Below are 18,389 nucleotides of genomic sequence, written 5' to 3' on the forward strand. Positions count from 1 at the left end.
CCTCTCCCCCTGCTTCTCCCTCTCCCTCTCCCCCTGCTTCTCCCTCTCCCTCTCCCCCTGCTTCTCCCTCTGCTCCTCCCCCTCTCCCTGCTCTTTCTTTCTCTCTCTGACAAATAATAAATAAAATCTTAAAAAAAAAAACAGTTATATTTGGTTATACAGTGTAATTAAAAATCATGGGAACAATTTTTTAAATGACCTATCTTATACCCTTATCCTTACAAATCCTACCACTGACTGAACAGCACTCAAAGATGAAAAAAAGTTTCACACTTAGAGCCTACCTGTATAACAATAATCAAGGATTCTTTAGGACAATCGATCACAGGAAAAAAATTTTTTTAACACTTTATTTATTTATTTCAGAGAGAGCGAGAGTAAGAGAGTACGAGCAGGGGGAGGGGCAGAGAGAGAGGGAGAAGCAGGCTCCCTGCTCAGCAGGGACTTGATCCCAGAAACTGAAGATCAAGACCTGAGCCGAAGGCAGAAGCCCAACTGATTGAACCACCCAGGCGTCCCACAGGAAAAACTTTTAAAAGTGCCCATAAAAATCAGTATTTTTGTTAGTAAGATTAAATTTAATGTGATATTATTTGAATTATTCTATTTATACTTGGCTTAAAATAACTGCAAATGTTAAAGAAGGACAGATAGTATCATTTCTCTCAGATGGCATAAATGAAAGAGAAAGAGCTAACCTATGTAAAAGTTTTGTTTTTCCAAGCAAGTATACCAATTTTCCCCAGGAATATTCTTCATTCAAATTTATCCAAAACTTTAATAGAATAAATTTTCATACCTTGGCTTTCTGGAATAGTTCTGATCTATATGCTTCCTCTTCAGCTATTACTCCCACGTAACAATAGCAGCCAAGAACACCCACCAAAAGACTGGAACACCGGATAAGTGTTTCTGCATTTGTAGTCTTAAAGTAAAACAAAAAATAAAAAAAATACTCGTTCCATAAATAATTTTGAGTATTCCACGATTATCTTTTGTAAGAATAAATTTATGTACATATTAAGAAACAAATTTAGTTAACGTAGTTAATAGTGGCATGTTTCTGATTATCTCTATGAACATCTAAGAGACCCCTGCAGAATGGTAACTAGGAGTCTCAGGAAAAAAAAGAAGTTATCTCCTAATGGCCAGGTTAGGTATCTCTCTCCTCTTAAAGTGGTGCAGAGTACTGCACACATAGGCCCTTCACATTTGAGGTAGGGGAGGAAAGAAAAAAAAAAGGTAGACAAATAAGTCTGTAACTCTTAGAACACGAGCAGAAATCAGATTCATATAAAGAGATATTAAAATGACATTTTGACCTTCTGAAGGATAAGAACCTTGATTTATTAAGCTTTTTAGACTCCAGAAACCAGCACAATTTTTGCAAGTAGATACCACATAGCCAATTTTATAAAATTATTTACAAATTTCTAACTACACAGAAAAATAAGATTTTCAGACTGTTTTGTTCCTATACGGCAGGAAATGGCATTTTAGGGGAAAACACAGAAGACCGTATTACAAAATGGTTACAACTGTGACCCAGGAGAATGCCAGTAACTAAGGATAAGGTATACTGTCTCTGGTTCTCTGGGTCATCCTCTTTGGCTACTGAATTCACTCCACTGAGTAACTTGCAGATTTTATTTTATTCAACAAATATTTTACCATTTACCATATAACAAGGTGTTGTGGAATATACAAAGATTAATAAAAATATTTATGCTTTTTAATGAGCTTAAAGCATGGTCTGAGACATTTGTGTATAAAACATACAAATACCCACAGTACAAGGAAGATGCTAAGTCTCACTTTAAAAAGAAATACTAAGTACTGTGAAAATTAAAAGATGAATTACCATGGCTGAGATTATCTAAGAAAGGCTTTTAGCAGGATTTTGACATTTGGATGATTTGAACACACAGAAATGGGCAGAAAGGCATTTACCTCATGTCAAAAGAAATGAGAGTTTTGGCAAGAGAACAGCACACACAAAGAGAATTTGTGATCTTAAGAAGCAAAGGAAATGATTTATGAGAAATTACTAGTGACCTCCAAAATATGGGTGACTGCTGGTTCCTCTATTACATTTTATTAATCACTTCTTCCTTTTCAAGTGTCACCAAAATCTATTAGATCAGTTTAAATGATGTCCTTTCCTGTTATTGTAACATCTCCCTTCTCTGTACTGAGTGGTTCTTTCTCATCATAGAATCCCTATGCTCAAAACTATTACTATTCCCCACTAACCTACACAAGGAATTCTACTTATTTAATGTCTACTAGAATTCCTGGTACAAAAGAAACACAAACTATTCTTTTTGGGTTTTCCTTTTTTCATGCTAAGTTTTCCCTATTTGTACGCACTGTACTGTCACTTTGTTTTTTAAACCAAGCGTCTCATCATCCTTAGGGCCCTTCCTGCCTGTTTCTCCTTCTAAGCGTCCACCGAAGTTGAGTCAAAGACATTTCTTCTGAAAATCTCACCTCAGCTGAGTAGTTATTTAAAAGCTGTTCTGATAATCCCAGGAGATAGAGATCCAGTGATTCCTTGAGGTTTTGGTGGACAGAAAAGCCTACAGTGGCCTGGTGCTTTTCTACAGCACATTCTTTCACAATGGTTAAAAAATCCATCTTGTCAAAAGTTGTCTGAAGAAACAGTTCTTCAACTTCTGAGAATGAAGGCTCTCCTTGATCTTTTTGGTGTTGTTCACTTCAAGAAAGTAAGATCTTAAATTTATAATGGAATGACCAACTGCTTCACCTCCACGTGGCAGCAATGTATTACAAATGAACACAGTAACTTAGCGTCTATGTTATTCACACAGTGCTTATATAGTTAATGGATTACTCTTTTAAATGCTGCTCTTCTTTGGGATTGATAGCTACTTGTACCAGATTTCATTATGTGGTAGCAAATTTTATTAACGGATGAAAACATTCAAGTTACAATCTCCAAGGGAAATTCAGAAAGTATTAAAAAAAAACATTAATAACACCAGGCATAAACACTAAGATAAACATTATCTGAAAACATTTTCCTTTTTGCCTGTTGATTTCTCCAAAATGAAGGGAGTTTTTCATCCTCTGCCCTCTCCAGGGAGATTAGGAATCTTCATGCCAGTGAGTCATTTTCAGCCACAGTGATAAACATAGGCCTCTTGAGTCAATCAACTAAAATGAGGTTTTTAGATTTATTTTTACTTTCCCTATCCTCTATTACCATTAGTTTTAAAGCTAATAGATTTTACTTGACATATAAAAATGTATCATATCGTTAAAGAACTCATTCCTAACCTTCCATCATAATCATTCTCTATCTTCCAGTGGCAAATGTCACAAGCTATACTACACAGCATGAAAAAACAGTCAACTGGATCAAAAATTGTAGCTGCAGATTACTATCATGAATTAAAAAACAGCTTTTCCCTAATAGCCCTAATAGGCTAATAGGTGTGATTTTTTTTTAAACTGATCAACTTAGTTCATAATTTTTAAAATGTAGCTACTATTCTGCTAAAATGATTATCTTTGTAATTAAAGCCATAACTTAAAACACCACAGAACTCTATTAGGTAACATACCATCCTGGCACTGTCTGGAGAAAATTCATTGCAGCTTTACAATTTTTCACAGTGAGACTCACAAGAATTTTCTCCACTGCAAGATGAGGAAAATTACTACAAAGGAAAAAAAAAAAAAATCTTCACTTAGAAGACCAAAAGCCATTCAAAGCATTCTTTAACCTTACACATCCATGTCTGGCTATAAATCCTGACCTCTAAAAACTGGATCCAAAATTAAAATTTCTTTCATCTGTACTGAATTTTTGAACATCTAAAACAAGAATTAAGAAGCAGACATTTTATGTTACTATCATTTTCAATACTTCCTGACAGCAGACTTACCCAATTTTTAAAAATCATTTCTGAAATAAACAGATTATGAGGGCACCTGGGTGGCTCAGTTGGTTGGGCAACTGCCTTCGGCTCAGGTCATGATCCTGGAGTCCCGGGATCGAGTCCCGCATCGGGCTCCCTGCTCGGCAGGGAGCCTGCTTCTCCCTCTGACCCTCCCCCCTCTCATGTGCTCTCTGTCTCTCTCATTCTCTCTGTCGCAAATAAATAAATAAAATCTTTAAAAAAAAAAATAAACAGATTATGAAATTAAAGCAAAAGCACTAGGATCCAAAGGTCTGTCCTGCAGTCGTTTGGTCCCAGCTACCAGCTGTGGAAAGGTTAAATGGGCAAGCTGCTCCCCCCCCCTGGTGTTTAAGCCTCATTCTGTCTGTCTCTAGCGTCCTCCCCCCATTAATTGAACACCCATCACCCAGAACATACTCTCATTATGATTCCAGGATACATCTGCATCAGATATATGTTCAGACGAACCTATTCACAGAAAATCACAAAAAACACATAAGTGCTCAAAGAATTCTAATTCCCTTATTCTTACTGTCTCAGCAGACACAAGGACAAAGTATTCGCTGAGAAATGCTGCATTACCACTGTAAAAAAAAAAGCCACCTGGTATCAAATCATCGAGAGTACCTTGCAACACACAACAGCAGAGTGCTAATGAGCTTAAGTTACCTGTGAAGAACTGGAGGCAGCTCTGTGCGGTCCTCAAAGTCGTCCTCTAACTGAGAGAGTAAGAGCCATTTCATCATCAGCTCCTTTGAAGAACAACTTCTATTTACTTCACATGTACTCTGCTCCACTCCTGTTTTTACAGTCTCAGGAACCACACAGATGGTCATTGCCAGAGTCAAGCAGCAAACTGCAGGACTACAACAAAGCCAAGCACGGCCGCTGTTAAAGATCAGCTCTTTCCCTTTTTCAATACTAAAAGTTCTTTATTTTCTTTAACACAGTGGCTATGGGTCGATGATCTGCAATAGGTAGCATCATGAGAATAACCACAAGTAGACCAAGTGTGACAAAAGACCGACAGAGTGTTTCACACCCTTGAGCGACAGAATGGGAGAGTCAAGAATGGGAGAAAAGTACTGCAAAAGGAGACACCTGAAGTGCTACTTATATATTCCTGCAGGAACACCAGCAATGCATCCATTTTAAGGGTCACCAGCTCACTTCCAACTTCTTTCCCTCAAAAACAACTTGAATCTCTTTGGCATCCTAGGTCTCACAGTTAGTAAAGCTTCTGCCTGATGCTTACGCTCTTTTGCCTAAGTCTCCAAGATACGCTTCGCGAGTTCGTTCAAGTCCCTGAGAAGGATTCTAATTTCTTGTTCAATAGCAGACTGAGTTTCTGGCCTCAGTGTCCCTGTGTCACTGCAGGTCATAGCTCCAAGCTTTTCACTCATTCCAAATTTGGTAACCATCCTCTTTGCTAAAAAATAAGCTTTCTGAGGTAGAAAGACCTTGTCTATTTTATTTACCACCGAGCTGCTACTAATGCTTAAGACAATGCCTGACACGTCTAAGTGTAGAGTGAACGTCTACTAAAGAAATGAACACAAAAAATTGTCAGAAGTCTGATGACGTTTGAGAAGAACTCTCTCTTACCGTAACTGTCTGTAGCACTACCAAAAAGAATTTTTTTATGGATACTGAACAATAAGTACTTAATATGCAATTAAAGAAAAAAGAAATTTAAACATTTAATTCTTTAAAATTGGCCTTAGTAATCTCTACACTTGAAACTAAATTTACATTTATTTACTTATTAAGACTCCCTGGACAAACAAGAGAAACATCTAAAATCAAATTTAACATATTGTCACCTCAAGTTACAAACTATGAAACCAGAAGAAAAAAAGTATACATGTCTGTATGTAAATCTCTTACAATACACAGTCAACTTACCATGAAGGTCTGCAGGCTGACCCAGTAAATAACTTCCAGAATTCTCTATCAACCTCAATTAAACTGCCTTGAATTATAGCTCCAAGTAAACCAAAGTTTTCAGCTTGTATTTGTTCAGAACTTATACCACGAAAGGTAAGAGACCAAATTTTAATCCAGAATTTCAATAAATCTGACTTCTGTGAGACTTCTAGGTTTGATTTCTTGCCTTGACACAACGCAACTTCCGTAAGGCACCGTAACACATACGGTGTGCGCTCCCCGTGTCGATGTTGAGGTAGGAGCTGGTATAGTATCATCAGTAATGGTGACAACTCACAGTTAGGGAAACTTGAAGGATATTTTGATATTAACTGGGTTGTAATCTGTAACCTACAAAAAATAAAAAGATAATTAAGTTGAAAATTATTCAATTCCATTAACAAACTAAAACAAATATATAGACATAGCACCCTTACAATATCCTAGAGTATCACCATCATTATTTTCCATACCATTCTAAAAATAAACTGGCTTTTAATATTTTTTAATCCCTACTTCCTAAAGTGGCAGGAAGAATGACAACTTTCTGGCTAGGTAGGTGAGTTGTCATATTCCCCTTATAAAAAAACTTTGAGGAATAACTAAATTAGGGGCACCTGGCTGGCTCAGTTGGTGGAGCATGTTCCTGATCTCAGAATCATGAGTTCAAGCCTCACACTGGGCATGGAGCCTACTTAAAAACAAAACTAAACTTATTTACAATTTTCTACTTCTGAGTTATCACATCCATCCTTGCTCTTCAGCCACCATTAATATTCCTTCAAAACAAGAAAACAACAAAAAAAAAACCCAAACAACTGTTTTTCCTAGACATTCAGTTAATTCAATAAGTATCTGCTATAAGTTCTCTAGAATGTGAACTACTCAAGAAGAGGAACTTCACCTTATTCATTCCTGTATCTCTAATGCACGTATTCAATAAATAACCCCTGACAAAATGGAAAAACTGAAGAATCTGAAATAGGGATCCTCCATCATATAAAAGAAACATGAACTTAAGCAACAGGTATCTAAATCAAGATGCTTCCCCCCCCCTTCACGACTCAGTTATATTTAAATATGACATCAACATGGTAAAAATCAAGGCACGGATCACACGAGTTTGACTATCATCTACAAACTTGTAACTGTCCTTGGGCAAGCTGCTTAACCTTTCCCAGTTTCGTTTTCTTTTTGGTAATAAAGCAAACAGGCTGAGCTGGATGAATTCTAAAGATCCCTACCAGATCTAATATTTTGTGATATCACAGAACACCACAATTTATTTAATCATTTGAATAACTGTGTATGCTGCACATGGCAAATTAAAAAAAAAAAAGGCAACCTTTTACTGTGGCACGAGGTCCAAATTATTCTATGATTTTTGAAAGCCATCTTTAATTTCTTCCTCATCTACTTCTACTAGAAGGTGCTATATATGCTAAAGTCTCTTCATGTGGAGATGTACAGCTCAGCGCATTCCATGCCTGCTAGGCAGCCATCCTCCCATCTTCCTTGCTAAGGCTACCTGCTTAGGAAAGGTGGCCCCTGGCCCAGGCTCCAGCAGATAAGCCTTGGTGGTTGATAGCCAGAGGTCCTGGCAAGCACCTTCCCCTTCACCAGGGACTGGTTTCAGAGTGGACAACTGACCTAGTTATGGTGAGGCCGTTCTACTGGAGGGCTTGTCAGAAAAACTAAATGAGACTAAAATGACAGTGGAAGAGAAAACAGTAACATTTTACCAAGGTACAAGATCAAAATCACTCTGTGACTTCTGAAGATGATCTTTTATTACTTCCCAGCCTAATTCTATTTTCTTCTTTTTGCAAGGTGCACTGTAATCATTAAATTCTCTTTGAGTGGTAGGGTAAGACTGAGAAATCTCCAAAGATCTAGTATCTTCATTAAAAATCTGTAAGATAACAAAAAGAAAATCTTTTTTTTCCCCACACTGATTCTGTTTTTTAATACTTCATGAGGGAAAAAATGTTCCTCCTCAAATGAAGACACAGGGAAGTCACAGAGCAAGAGTAATAAATTACAGAAATACATAAATATGATAACACAGTAACAAACACCTTGTATGACTATAGTAGCTCTCTAGAAAACAGATATTACCAAGTATGTTATTACTTTTATTTCCCAGAAACATTTGCACTAAGACATCTAAAAGTAAAGCAAAAATCTGTTTTCAATGGGATTAAATTTAAAATTTCTTTTGATAAAAAAATGGGATTATATCACATATTTACCATTAAGAAAATATCTGACAAGTGAAATTACCCAAGATATTAACCAAATTTCTGAGGAGGAAAAAGAAAGTTTTACTTAAGAAACATTAAGCCATCAACTGATAGATGGGTAAACAAAATATAATATATCCATACAATTGAGTATTATCCAGCAATAAAAAGGAATGAACTAGTGATTCTCGGCACAACATGGATGAACCTTGAAAACACTGTGCTAAGTGAAAGCAGCAAAGAAGACTACATGTTGTTTCATTCCATTTCTAGGAAATGTCCAAAGTAGGCAAATCAACAGACAGAAAGTAGATTACTGGTTGGTTGCTAAAGACCGCTAACAGGTACATAGTCTGTCCTGGGGGCGATGGAAATATTCAGGAATTAGACAGTGGTGATGCTTGTACAACACAGTGAAAATACTAAAAACCACTCAACCGTACACTTTAAAATAGTGAATTTTAGGGCGCCTGGGTGGCTCAGTCAGTTAAGTTTCTGCCTTCGGCTCAGGTCATGATCCCAGGGTCCTGGGACCGAGATCCGCATTGGGCTCTCGCTCAGCAGGGAGCCTGCTTCTCCCTCTCCCCCTCCCCCTGCTCATGCTCACTCTCTCTCTCTCTCTCCCCCTCTCTCGAATAAATAAATAAAACCTTAAAAATAAAAGTAAATTTTATGCTATGTGATTTTTAACTCAGTAGGGGAAAAAAAAAGAAAAAACAAGAAACATTAGGGTTAGGATAATCTGATTTCCTATAGACCATCTTTTAGGAATGAAGAGTTCAGGGATGCCTGGGTGGCTCAGTCAGTTAAGTATCTGCCTTCAGCTCAGGTCATCATCCCAGGGTCCTTGCTCAGTGGGGAGCCAGCCTCTCCCTGCCGCTCCCCCTTGCTTGTGCTGGCTCACTCTCTCACTCTGACAAATAAATAAATAAAATCTTAAAAAAAAAATTCATCACTAGTTTTCACTAAGTTCATATGTGCAAAATAGTTACTAAGTCAGAACAGCAATTCCAAATACAGAGTTTTGAAAGAAACAGTTACATATACAAAGTAATTTTACAAGGCTTTTTATCAGAGCACACGTTTACAAAACCCATTAAAAGGGAAACTAATGGAAAACTTCCAAATGTGACAAGACCTACTATACCTGGTGACAAATATCTGCCATCAACTCAATCAAGTTTTCCTTGACAGCAACATTACGAGATCCTGAAGAATATTTCCCTCTGCTTCCTATATGACTTATCTCGTTAATTAGCAGATCATATAAGTTATACAAGATACTTTTCCATTTACTTGATTCATAAGCACCTGTAATTCAAAAAATTAAAATACAGTTTAACATATACTCTCCACTTGCACTGCCAACTCCCAAAGAACCATTCAGCTGTTAAGGTGAAAACTGGTCCAACCATCCATTCTGTACTAGGGCCTCTTCAGACAATATCCTTGCAGGCTCCCCTTTGTAACGGTGTCCGGCTCACACTCAGTTACCTGTATCTGTTATAAAATTCTTCTATAATCTGATCTAACTTTCTCTAATCAACTCCATCAAAATCCCAATCAAACCTTAATTTTTTCTCTCCTGAAGCAAATACAATTAATATGTCCCACCATTTATATAAGGACCAAGTTCTCTATATGTCATTAAGAGAAAAACATCACTAGTTCCTTTAGCGTACAAACACGTTACCCAGACTTCTCCTCATTCTAGTCATCTATCCCTAAACACACACCAGTCCACTTATGTCCCTCTTGAAATGGTGACTCTACAAAATCTGGTGGACATGATACACCCACTGTGATCTGACTGGTATGGGTAACAAAGGAGCTATTACTTCTCACAGAGAACCGTAAATCTATTAGTGTAGCCTAAAACTACATGAGTGTTTCTGGCAGACTCATCATCCTGCCACTTTTCAATTCATCCTAAATATACAGTTAAATAAAACCCTAAACGTATCATGTCATCTCCTGAATAAGCCTGATCTTCATCCTGACAGGAGCTGTGTGAAAGACGAAAACCTAAGAAAAATCCAACATTCTTTGACTTACAGTGGTTTCATGGGCTGCAAATACATCTAACTTCCTACATGAGGAAAGCCCATTAAACATAGACAGCTACTTTTGAAAAAAAATTGGCTCTCACGGTTTTTCTCCATTTTATCTGCTATTTCTCAGTGTAGCTTGATTTCCTAACAAGGGCCTTAAACAAGCCATGACGAATTTGTCCGAAGGCCAGCACAGACCCAAAGGTAAACACAGTGTGAGCATGAGGGAACCCATCCGGTTCCAGTTGCACCCAATAAAATTCCTGTCCACTAAGTGAAGCTACATCACCTAAGATTTTTAAGATTTTTTTTAATTAAGGTATAACTGACATATAACATTAATTTCACATGTACAATGTAATTATTTGGTATTTGTATACATTGTGAAATGATCACAATGCATCTGGTTAACATACCTTACATAGTTACAAAAAAAAAAAGTTTTTTCTTTCTGATGAGAAGTTTTAAGATCTACTCTCTTAGCCACTTTCAAATATGCACTACATATTAACAAGCAATACCCTCTTGGTAAAAGACAAACATAAAGGTATCAAAGGAGGAGAAGTCATTCATTTCTGGTTTTCCAGGAAACAGGGACCTGGATTAAGGATGAGGTTTAAGGCAGTATGAACACATCTTCCTGAGGAACTGACTCATCTGTTTGCAGTCCACATTTATCTGTTTACCTCCTAATAAAAGCAGTATGTAGACACGTAAGTCCCTGGCTTTTCTAAACTCGTTTACACTCTGGTCTGTGTAATTCCTTTCAGCACCTAACTATTGCTGCATAATCAGCTCCTAGAGGGAACAGTGTCTCCTATTTATCTGTGTTCCTCAGAGTACTTACGAATGTACTAAACAAATGGTAGGGCATGACAGGATTTGCTACCACAGCTTCAAATTCTTAAAAAAAAGGTGTGAGAAACATCCTCGAGACTAATACTATTACCAAGCACAGCAATCGAGAGGAAGGTCATAACCTCCTACAAAATACAAATTTCATACTTAAGCCTCTATGTATCAATGAAGAAGCAAATTCAAAACAGCAAAAACTTTTATACCTTTTTCTTGGGTTTTGGCTCCCTTTGGATGATGCACATAAATTTGCAATTGAAATAATTCAATAATTACTTCTTTTAAGGAATCGTTAAGTCTATGTCGAGTCCAAATGTAAAGCAAGGTAGGAAGAATTTCATCTCCTAGTTGACACACTCGAATTCGAAAGTTAACAGCCAACGTCTTGAGGAAGGTAATAAACGCTGCTAAGATGTGATTTAGACCCGCAGAACTCTTTTCCTGTCTGTCACAGAAAATAAACAGACTCAGCTTGGTATAACAGGGCAGAAAAATGAACATTGAAGGCAGTTATGAAGTTGCATGCTGCAAAGAAAAAAAAAATCTAATCTTCAAGTAACAGTAGCCTTAGTTTCAGAACTATTCAGAAAAAAAAAAAAATCTTAGTAGGACTACAGAGCAACAAACCAAACAGATCTTATTTGATGCTGACACATCCTTCCTGCTCTCTACTACTGAAACACTGTGCAAAATGACACAAAACTGATTTGTAATACCACCATTCATACAATGTTTCACATGATAGACGGGGTAATGTCACACAAATCTAAGACACTGATACTTCCAAAATATGTTCCTATTTTATTTTTGCTTAGTATATCTATCTTCAAAAATGGGGGAAATGAAACTACTAAGAGGACATTTAGCTTTTCCTGTCACTAGATAAGCAACACTGATCCTCCACTTAAGAACATCATTTTCATGTTCTGTCTGCCTTTGGATATTCAGGAAGTGGTAGAACTGATACTTTCTTTGGGAAGCTACTAATTCTATTATAATGGGCCACTCTGTTTTTTTTTTTAATTGGTAACATTTTTAGTTACCGGATCTAAAGCACTGTCTTGCAAGAAGATCAAACAGGTTTTCAATACAAAACAAAACAAACAGAGATTAGATTACCTTGCATGCTGAATAGCCTTGGAAAAGAAATCCAAAAATTTGGAATTTAATCCATCAGTTTGCGAACAGCATCCTTTAGTCACAGCATGAATTATTCTAGCCACTAAAACTCTATTAATGTCTTGCGAAGGTTTAAGGTACAGACTGAAGTACACAGAGAACAATTCTTAAAAAAAAAAAAAAATCAGTTATTAAAAAGAAAACTATGGAAGCATTTAACTTAAAGGTCCTGATTTAATTTAAATTTCAATATTCCAGGCCACCTGGGTGGCTCACTCAGTTAAGTGCCCAACTCTTGGTTTCGGCTCAGGTCTTGATCTTGGGGTCCTGGGACTGAGCCTCGCATCAGGGTTTGCACTCAGTAGGGAGTCTGCTTGAGATTCTCTCTCTCTCTGTGCCGCCGCCCACTTGCTCACTCTCTAAATAAATCTTTTTAGGGAGGGGGAAAAGATGGAGGAGGAGTAGGGGACCCTATTTCAACTGGTCCCCAGAATTGAGCTGGATATCTACCAGAGCACTCTGAACACCCACGAAACCAGCCTGAGATGTAAGAAGATGTGGATCTCTACAAGCAGAGTATCGCAGGCGGTTGGTTTTGAGGTATGAAGCGGGGAGCCGTGATTCCACAGGCAGATATCAGAGGATAAATGTCAGCGGGAGGGTGCCTGGCCGTGGGGATCCTACACCGGCGAGCGACAGCCTCGCACGCTGGGGACGGGGCACAGACTCGCAAACCGGTAGCGGCGGGGAAAGGACTCTAGCGCAGCCCCCAGGACGGAAACCCAGAGCGGCGGGGTCACGCTCTCAGGAACTGGGAGCTTCCTGGGAGCGCTGCGGAGGGGCGCATAACCCAGGCCGCTGCAGTTTATAGCAGCACAGACAGAAACGAAGACGGTGCGGCCTGAAGAGCTCACTGAAGAACAGACTGCGATCTCTCTGCTCTGAGGCAGAGGGTTGGAAACGGTCTCTTCTGCTCAGACTCGCGGAAGAGACGCAGAAAGCCACCAGAGAACAAAAGCCCCAAAAACTGATTCCCGCTGAGCCCATCCCCCGCCACAGGGGTGCAGGGCAACTCCATCCAAACAGGGTTGCCTGAGTAACAGCGCAGCAGGCCCCTCCCCCAAAAGACAGGCTGGGAAAACAAGAGGCCAGCAACCCTAAGGTCCCAAGAAAACAGGTGCATCTTGCTTGGGTTCTGGTCAATAATTTGGACTCTATACATTCCCTCAAACACCCATCAACAGAATGACTAGGAGGAGGAGCCCTCAAAACAGAAAAGACTCAGAGATCATGACTTATGCTGCAGATTTACAAATGGATGCAGATATAACCAAGATGTCAGAGATGGAATTCAGGCTAGCAATTGTGAAGACAATGGCTAGAATGGAGAAATCAATCAATGGCAACATAGAGTCTCTAAGGGCAGAAATGAAAGCTGAATTGGCAGAACTTAAAAATGCTATCAATGAGATCCAATCCAATCTAGATAATCTAACAGCTAGGGTAACTGAGGCAGAAGAACGAATAAGCGACCTGGAAGACAATATAATAGATAAAAAGGGAAAAGAAGAGGCCAGGGAAAAACAACAGAATACATTAAAATAGAATCAGAGAAATAAGTAACACCATGAAGCGTTCCAATGTCAGAATAATTGGAATCCCGGAGGGAGTGGAGAGAGAGAGAGGACTAGAAGATGTATTTGAGCAAATCGTAGCTGAGAACTTCCCTAATCTGGAGAATGAAAAAACATTCGCGTCCTAGAGGCAGAGAGGACCCCTCCCAAGATCAAGGAAAACAGGCCAACACCCCGGCATGTAATAGTAAAATTTGCAAACCTTGGAACCAAGGAAACCATCTTAGAGGCAGTTAGGGGGAAGAGATTCCTTACGTACAGAGGGAGGAACATCAGAATAACGTCAGACCTATCCACAGAGACCTGGCAAACCAGAAAGGCCTGGCAAGACATACTTAGGGTACTAAATGAGAAGAACATGCAGCCAAGAATACTTTATCCGGCAAGGCTGTCATTTGGAATGGATGGAGAGACGCAGAGCTTCCACGACCGGCAGAAGCTTAAAGAATATGTGACCCCTAAGCCGGCCCTGCAAGAAATATTAAGGAGAAAGACCCCAAGAGTCATAGACAACAGAAATTTACAGGGACAATCTATAAAAACAATGTCTTCACAGGCAACATGATGACAATTAATTCATATCTTTCAATAATCACTCTCAACATGAATGGCCTAAACGCTCCCATAAAACGGCACAGGATTGCAGATTGGATAAAAAGACAGGACCCATCCATATGCTCCCTACAAGAGACTCATTTTGAACCTAAAGATAAATCCAGAATGAAAGTGAAGGAATGGAGATCCATCTTCCATGCCAGCGGACCTCAAAAGAAAGCTGGGGCAGCAATTCTTATATCAGACAAATTAGATTTTAAACTAAAGTCTGTAATTAGAGACACAGAAGGACACTATATCATTCTTAAAGCGTCTATCCAAGAAGATCTAACAATTGTAAATATCTATGGCCCCAACATGGGAGCAGCCATCTACATAAGCCAACTGTTAACCAAAATAAAGAGTCATATTGATAACAATACGTTAATTGTAGGGGACCTCAATACTCCACTCTCACCAATGGACAGATCATCTAAGCAGAAAATCAACAAGGAAACAAGAGCTTTGAATGATACACTGGACCAGATGGACCTCATAGATATTTACAGAACATTCCACCCTAAAACAACAGAATACTCATTCTTCTCGAGCGCACATGGAACTTTCTCCAGAATAGACCACATACTGGGTCACAAATCAGGTCTCAACCAATACCAAAAGGTTGAGATTATTCCCTGCATATTCTCAGACCACAATGCTCTAAAACTGGAACTCAATCACAAGAAAAAATTTGGCAGAAATTCAAACACTTGGAAGCTAAAGACCACTCTGCTCAAGAATGTTTGGGTCTGGGTGCCTGGGTGGCTCAGATGGTTAAGCGAGTGCCTTCGGCTCAGGTCATGATCCTGGAGTCCCAGGATCGAGTCCCGCATCAGGCTCCCTGCTCGGCAGGGAGTCTGCTTCTCTCTCTGAACCTCCCTCCTCTCATGCTCTCTATCTCATTCTCTCTCAAATAAATAAATAAATAAATAAATAAAAAGAATGTTTGGGTCAACCAGGAAATCAAAGAAGAACTTAAACAATTCATGGAAATCAATGAGAATGAAAACACATCAGTCCAAAACCTATGGGATACTGCAAAGGCAGTCCTAAGGGGGAAATACGTAGCTATCCAAGCCTCACTCAAAAAAATAGAAAAATCCCAAATTCACCAACTAACTCTACACCTTAAAGAACTAGAGAAAAAGCAACAAACGATGCCTAAGCCACGCATTAGAAGAGAAATAATTAAAATTAGAGCAGAAATCAAAGAATTAGAAACCAGAAACACAGTAGATCAGATCAACGAAACTAGAAGTTGGTTCTTTGAAAGAACTAATAAGATCGATAAACCACTGGCCAGACTTATCCAAAAGAAAAGAGAAAGGACCCAAATTAATAAAATTATGAATGAAAGGGGAGCAATCACGACTAACACCAAGGAAATAGAAACAATTATTAGAAATTATTATCAACAACTATATGCCAATAAACTGAGCAATCTGGATGAAATGGAGGCCTTCCTGGAAACCTATAAGCTGCCAAGACTGAAACAGGAAGAAATTGACAACCCGAATAGGCCAATAACCAGTAATGAGATTGAAGCAGTGATCAAAAACCTCCCAAAAAACAAGAGTCCAGGGCCTGATGGATTCCCTGGGGAATTCTACCAAACAGTCAAAGAAGAAATATTACCTATTCTACTGAAGCTGTTTCAAAAAACAGAAACAGAAGGAAAACTTCCAAACTCATTCTATGAGGCCAGCATTACTTTAATCCCCAAACCAGGCAAAGACCTCATGAAAAAAGGAGAATTTCAGACCGATATCCCTGATGAATATGGATTCCAAAATCCTCAACAAAATCCTAGTTAATAGGATCCAACAATACATGAAAAGGATCATCCACCACGACCAAGTGGGATTTATCCCCGCGATACCAAGTGGGATTTATCCCCGCGATACAACATTTGCAAATCAATCAATGTGATAGAACACATTAATAAGAGGAGGGAGAAGAACCATATGGTCCTCTCAATTGATGCAGAAAAAGCATTTGACAAAATACAGCATCATTTCCTGATTAAAACTCTTCAGAGTACAGGGGTAGAGGGAACATTCCTCAAGTTCATAAAATCCATCTATGAAAAACCCACTGCAAATATCATCCTCAATGGGGAAAAGCTGAGAGCCTTTCCCTTAAGATCAGGAACACGTCAAGGATGCCCACTCTCGCCACTATTGTTCAACATAGTACTAGAAGTCCTAGCAACAGCAATCAGACAACAAAAAGAAATAAAAGGTATTCAAATTGGCAAAGAGGAAGTCAAACTCTCTCTTTTCGCAGACGACATGATACTTTATGTGGAAAACCCAAAAGACTCCACCCCCAAATTACTAGAACTCATCCAGCAATTCAGTAATGTGGCAGGATACAAAATCAATGCACAGAAATCAGTTGCTTTCTTATACACTAACAACGCAACTGTAGAAAGAGAAATTAGAGAAACAATTTCATTTACAATAGCACCAAAAACCGTAAGATACCTCGGGATAAACCTAACCAAAGAGGTAAAGGATCTATACTCTAGGAACTACAAAACACTCATGAAAGAAATTGAAGAAGACACAAAAAGATGGAAAAATATTCCATGCTCATGGATCAGAAGAATAAACATTGTTAAAATGTCTAGGCTGCCCAGAGCAATCTATACCTTCAATGCCATCCCGATCAAAATTCCAATGACATTTTTCAAAGTGCTGGAACAAACAATCCTAAAATTTGTATGGAATCAGAAAAGACCCCGAATCGCCAAGGAAATGTTGAAAAAGAAAAACAAAGCTGGGGGCATCACGTTGCCCGATTTCAAGCTATATTACAAAGCAGTGATCACCAAGACAGCATGGTACTGGCACAAAAACAGACATACAGACCAATGGAACAGAATAGAGAATCCAGATATGGACCCTCAACTCTATGGTCAAATAATCTTTGACAAAGCAGGAAAAAACATGCAATGGAAAAAAGACAGTCTCTTCAATAAATGGTGCTGGGAAAATTCTTCTGCCACATGCAGAAGAATGAAACTCAACCATTCTCTAACACCATTCACAAAGATAAACTCGGAATGGATGAAAGACCTCAATGTGAGACAGGAATCCATCAAAATCCTAGAGGAGAACATAGGCAGTAACCTCTTTGACATCGTCCACAGCAACTTCTTTCAATATACATCTCCACAGGCTAGTGAAACAAAAGCAAAAATGAACTTTTGGGACTTCATCAAGATAAAAAGCTTCTGCACAGCAAAGGAAACAGTCAACAAAACAAAGAGGCAACCTACAGAATGGGAGAAGATATTTGCAAATGACACTACAGATAAAGGGCTGGTATCCAAGATCTATAAGGAACTTCTCTAACTCAACACCCAAAAAACAAATAATCAAGTCAAAAAGTGGGCAGAAGATATGAAAAGACACTTCTCTGAAGAAGACATACAAATGGCTAACAGACACATGAAAAAATGTTCATCATCATTAGCCGTCAGGGAAATCCAAATCAAAACCACATTGAGATACCACCTTACACCAGTTAGAATGGCAAAAATGGACAGGGAAAGAAACAACAAATGTTGGGGAACCCTCTTACACTGTTGGTGGGAATGCAAGTTGGTACAGCCACTTTGGAAAACTGTGGAGGTTCCTCAAAAATTTAAAAACAGGGCGCCTGGGTGGCTCAGTTGGTTAAGCGACTGCCTTCAGCTCAGGTCATGATCCTGGAGTCCTGGGATCGAGTCCCGCATCGGGCTCCCTGCTCAGCGGGGGGTCTGCTTCTCCCTCTGACTCTCCCCCTCTCATGCTCTCTTTCTCTCAAATAAATAAATAAATCTTTAAAAAAAAAAAAAAAATTTAAAAACAGAGCTACCCTATGACCCAGCAATTGCACTACTGGGTATTTACCCCAAAGACACAGATGTAGTGAAAAGAAGGGCCATATGCACCCCAATGTTCATAGCAGCAATGTCCGCAATAGCCAAACTGTGGAAAGAGCCGAGATGCCCTTCAACAGATGAATGGCTAAAGAAGATGTGGTCCATATATA

The 18,389-nt window shown here is 38.8% G+C and overlaps 1 protein-coding gene across 1 annotated transcript in view; it reads right to left on the minus strand.

Annotated features, from left to right (window-relative positions):
• ATM (ATM serine/threonine kinase) overlaps positions 1–18,389 on the minus strand; it is a 133,454-nt gene that overhangs the window by 96,556 nt on the left and 18,509 nt on the right. The window contains exons 6-14 of the mRNA XM_021696364.1: positions 12,121–12,286; positions 11,208–11,446; positions 9,243–9,406; positions 7,595–7,764; positions 5,832–6,203; positions 4,596–4,790; positions 3,588–3,683; positions 2,491–2,716; positions 800–925 (exon numbers count right to left, since the gene is read on the minus strand). Coding sequence (XP_021552039.1) covers positions 800–925; positions 2,491–2,716; positions 3,588–3,683; positions 4,596–4,790; positions 5,832–6,203; positions 7,595–7,764; positions 9,243–9,406; positions 11,208–11,446; positions 12,121–12,286 — 1,754 coding nt within the window. The remainder of the gene's footprint in view (positions 1–799; positions 926–2,490; positions 2,717–3,587; positions 3,684–4,595; positions 4,791–5,831; positions 6,204–7,594; positions 7,765–9,242; positions 9,407–11,207; positions 11,447–12,120; positions 12,287–18,389) is intronic.

This window comes from Neomonachus schauinslandi, chromosome 11 (genome assembly GCF_002201575.2).
Source record: "Neomonachus schauinslandi chromosome 11, ASM220157v2, whole genome shotgun sequence".
Classification (NCBI taxonomy): Eukaryota; Metazoa; Chordata; class Mammalia; order Carnivora; family Phocidae; genus Neomonachus; species Neomonachus schauinslandi.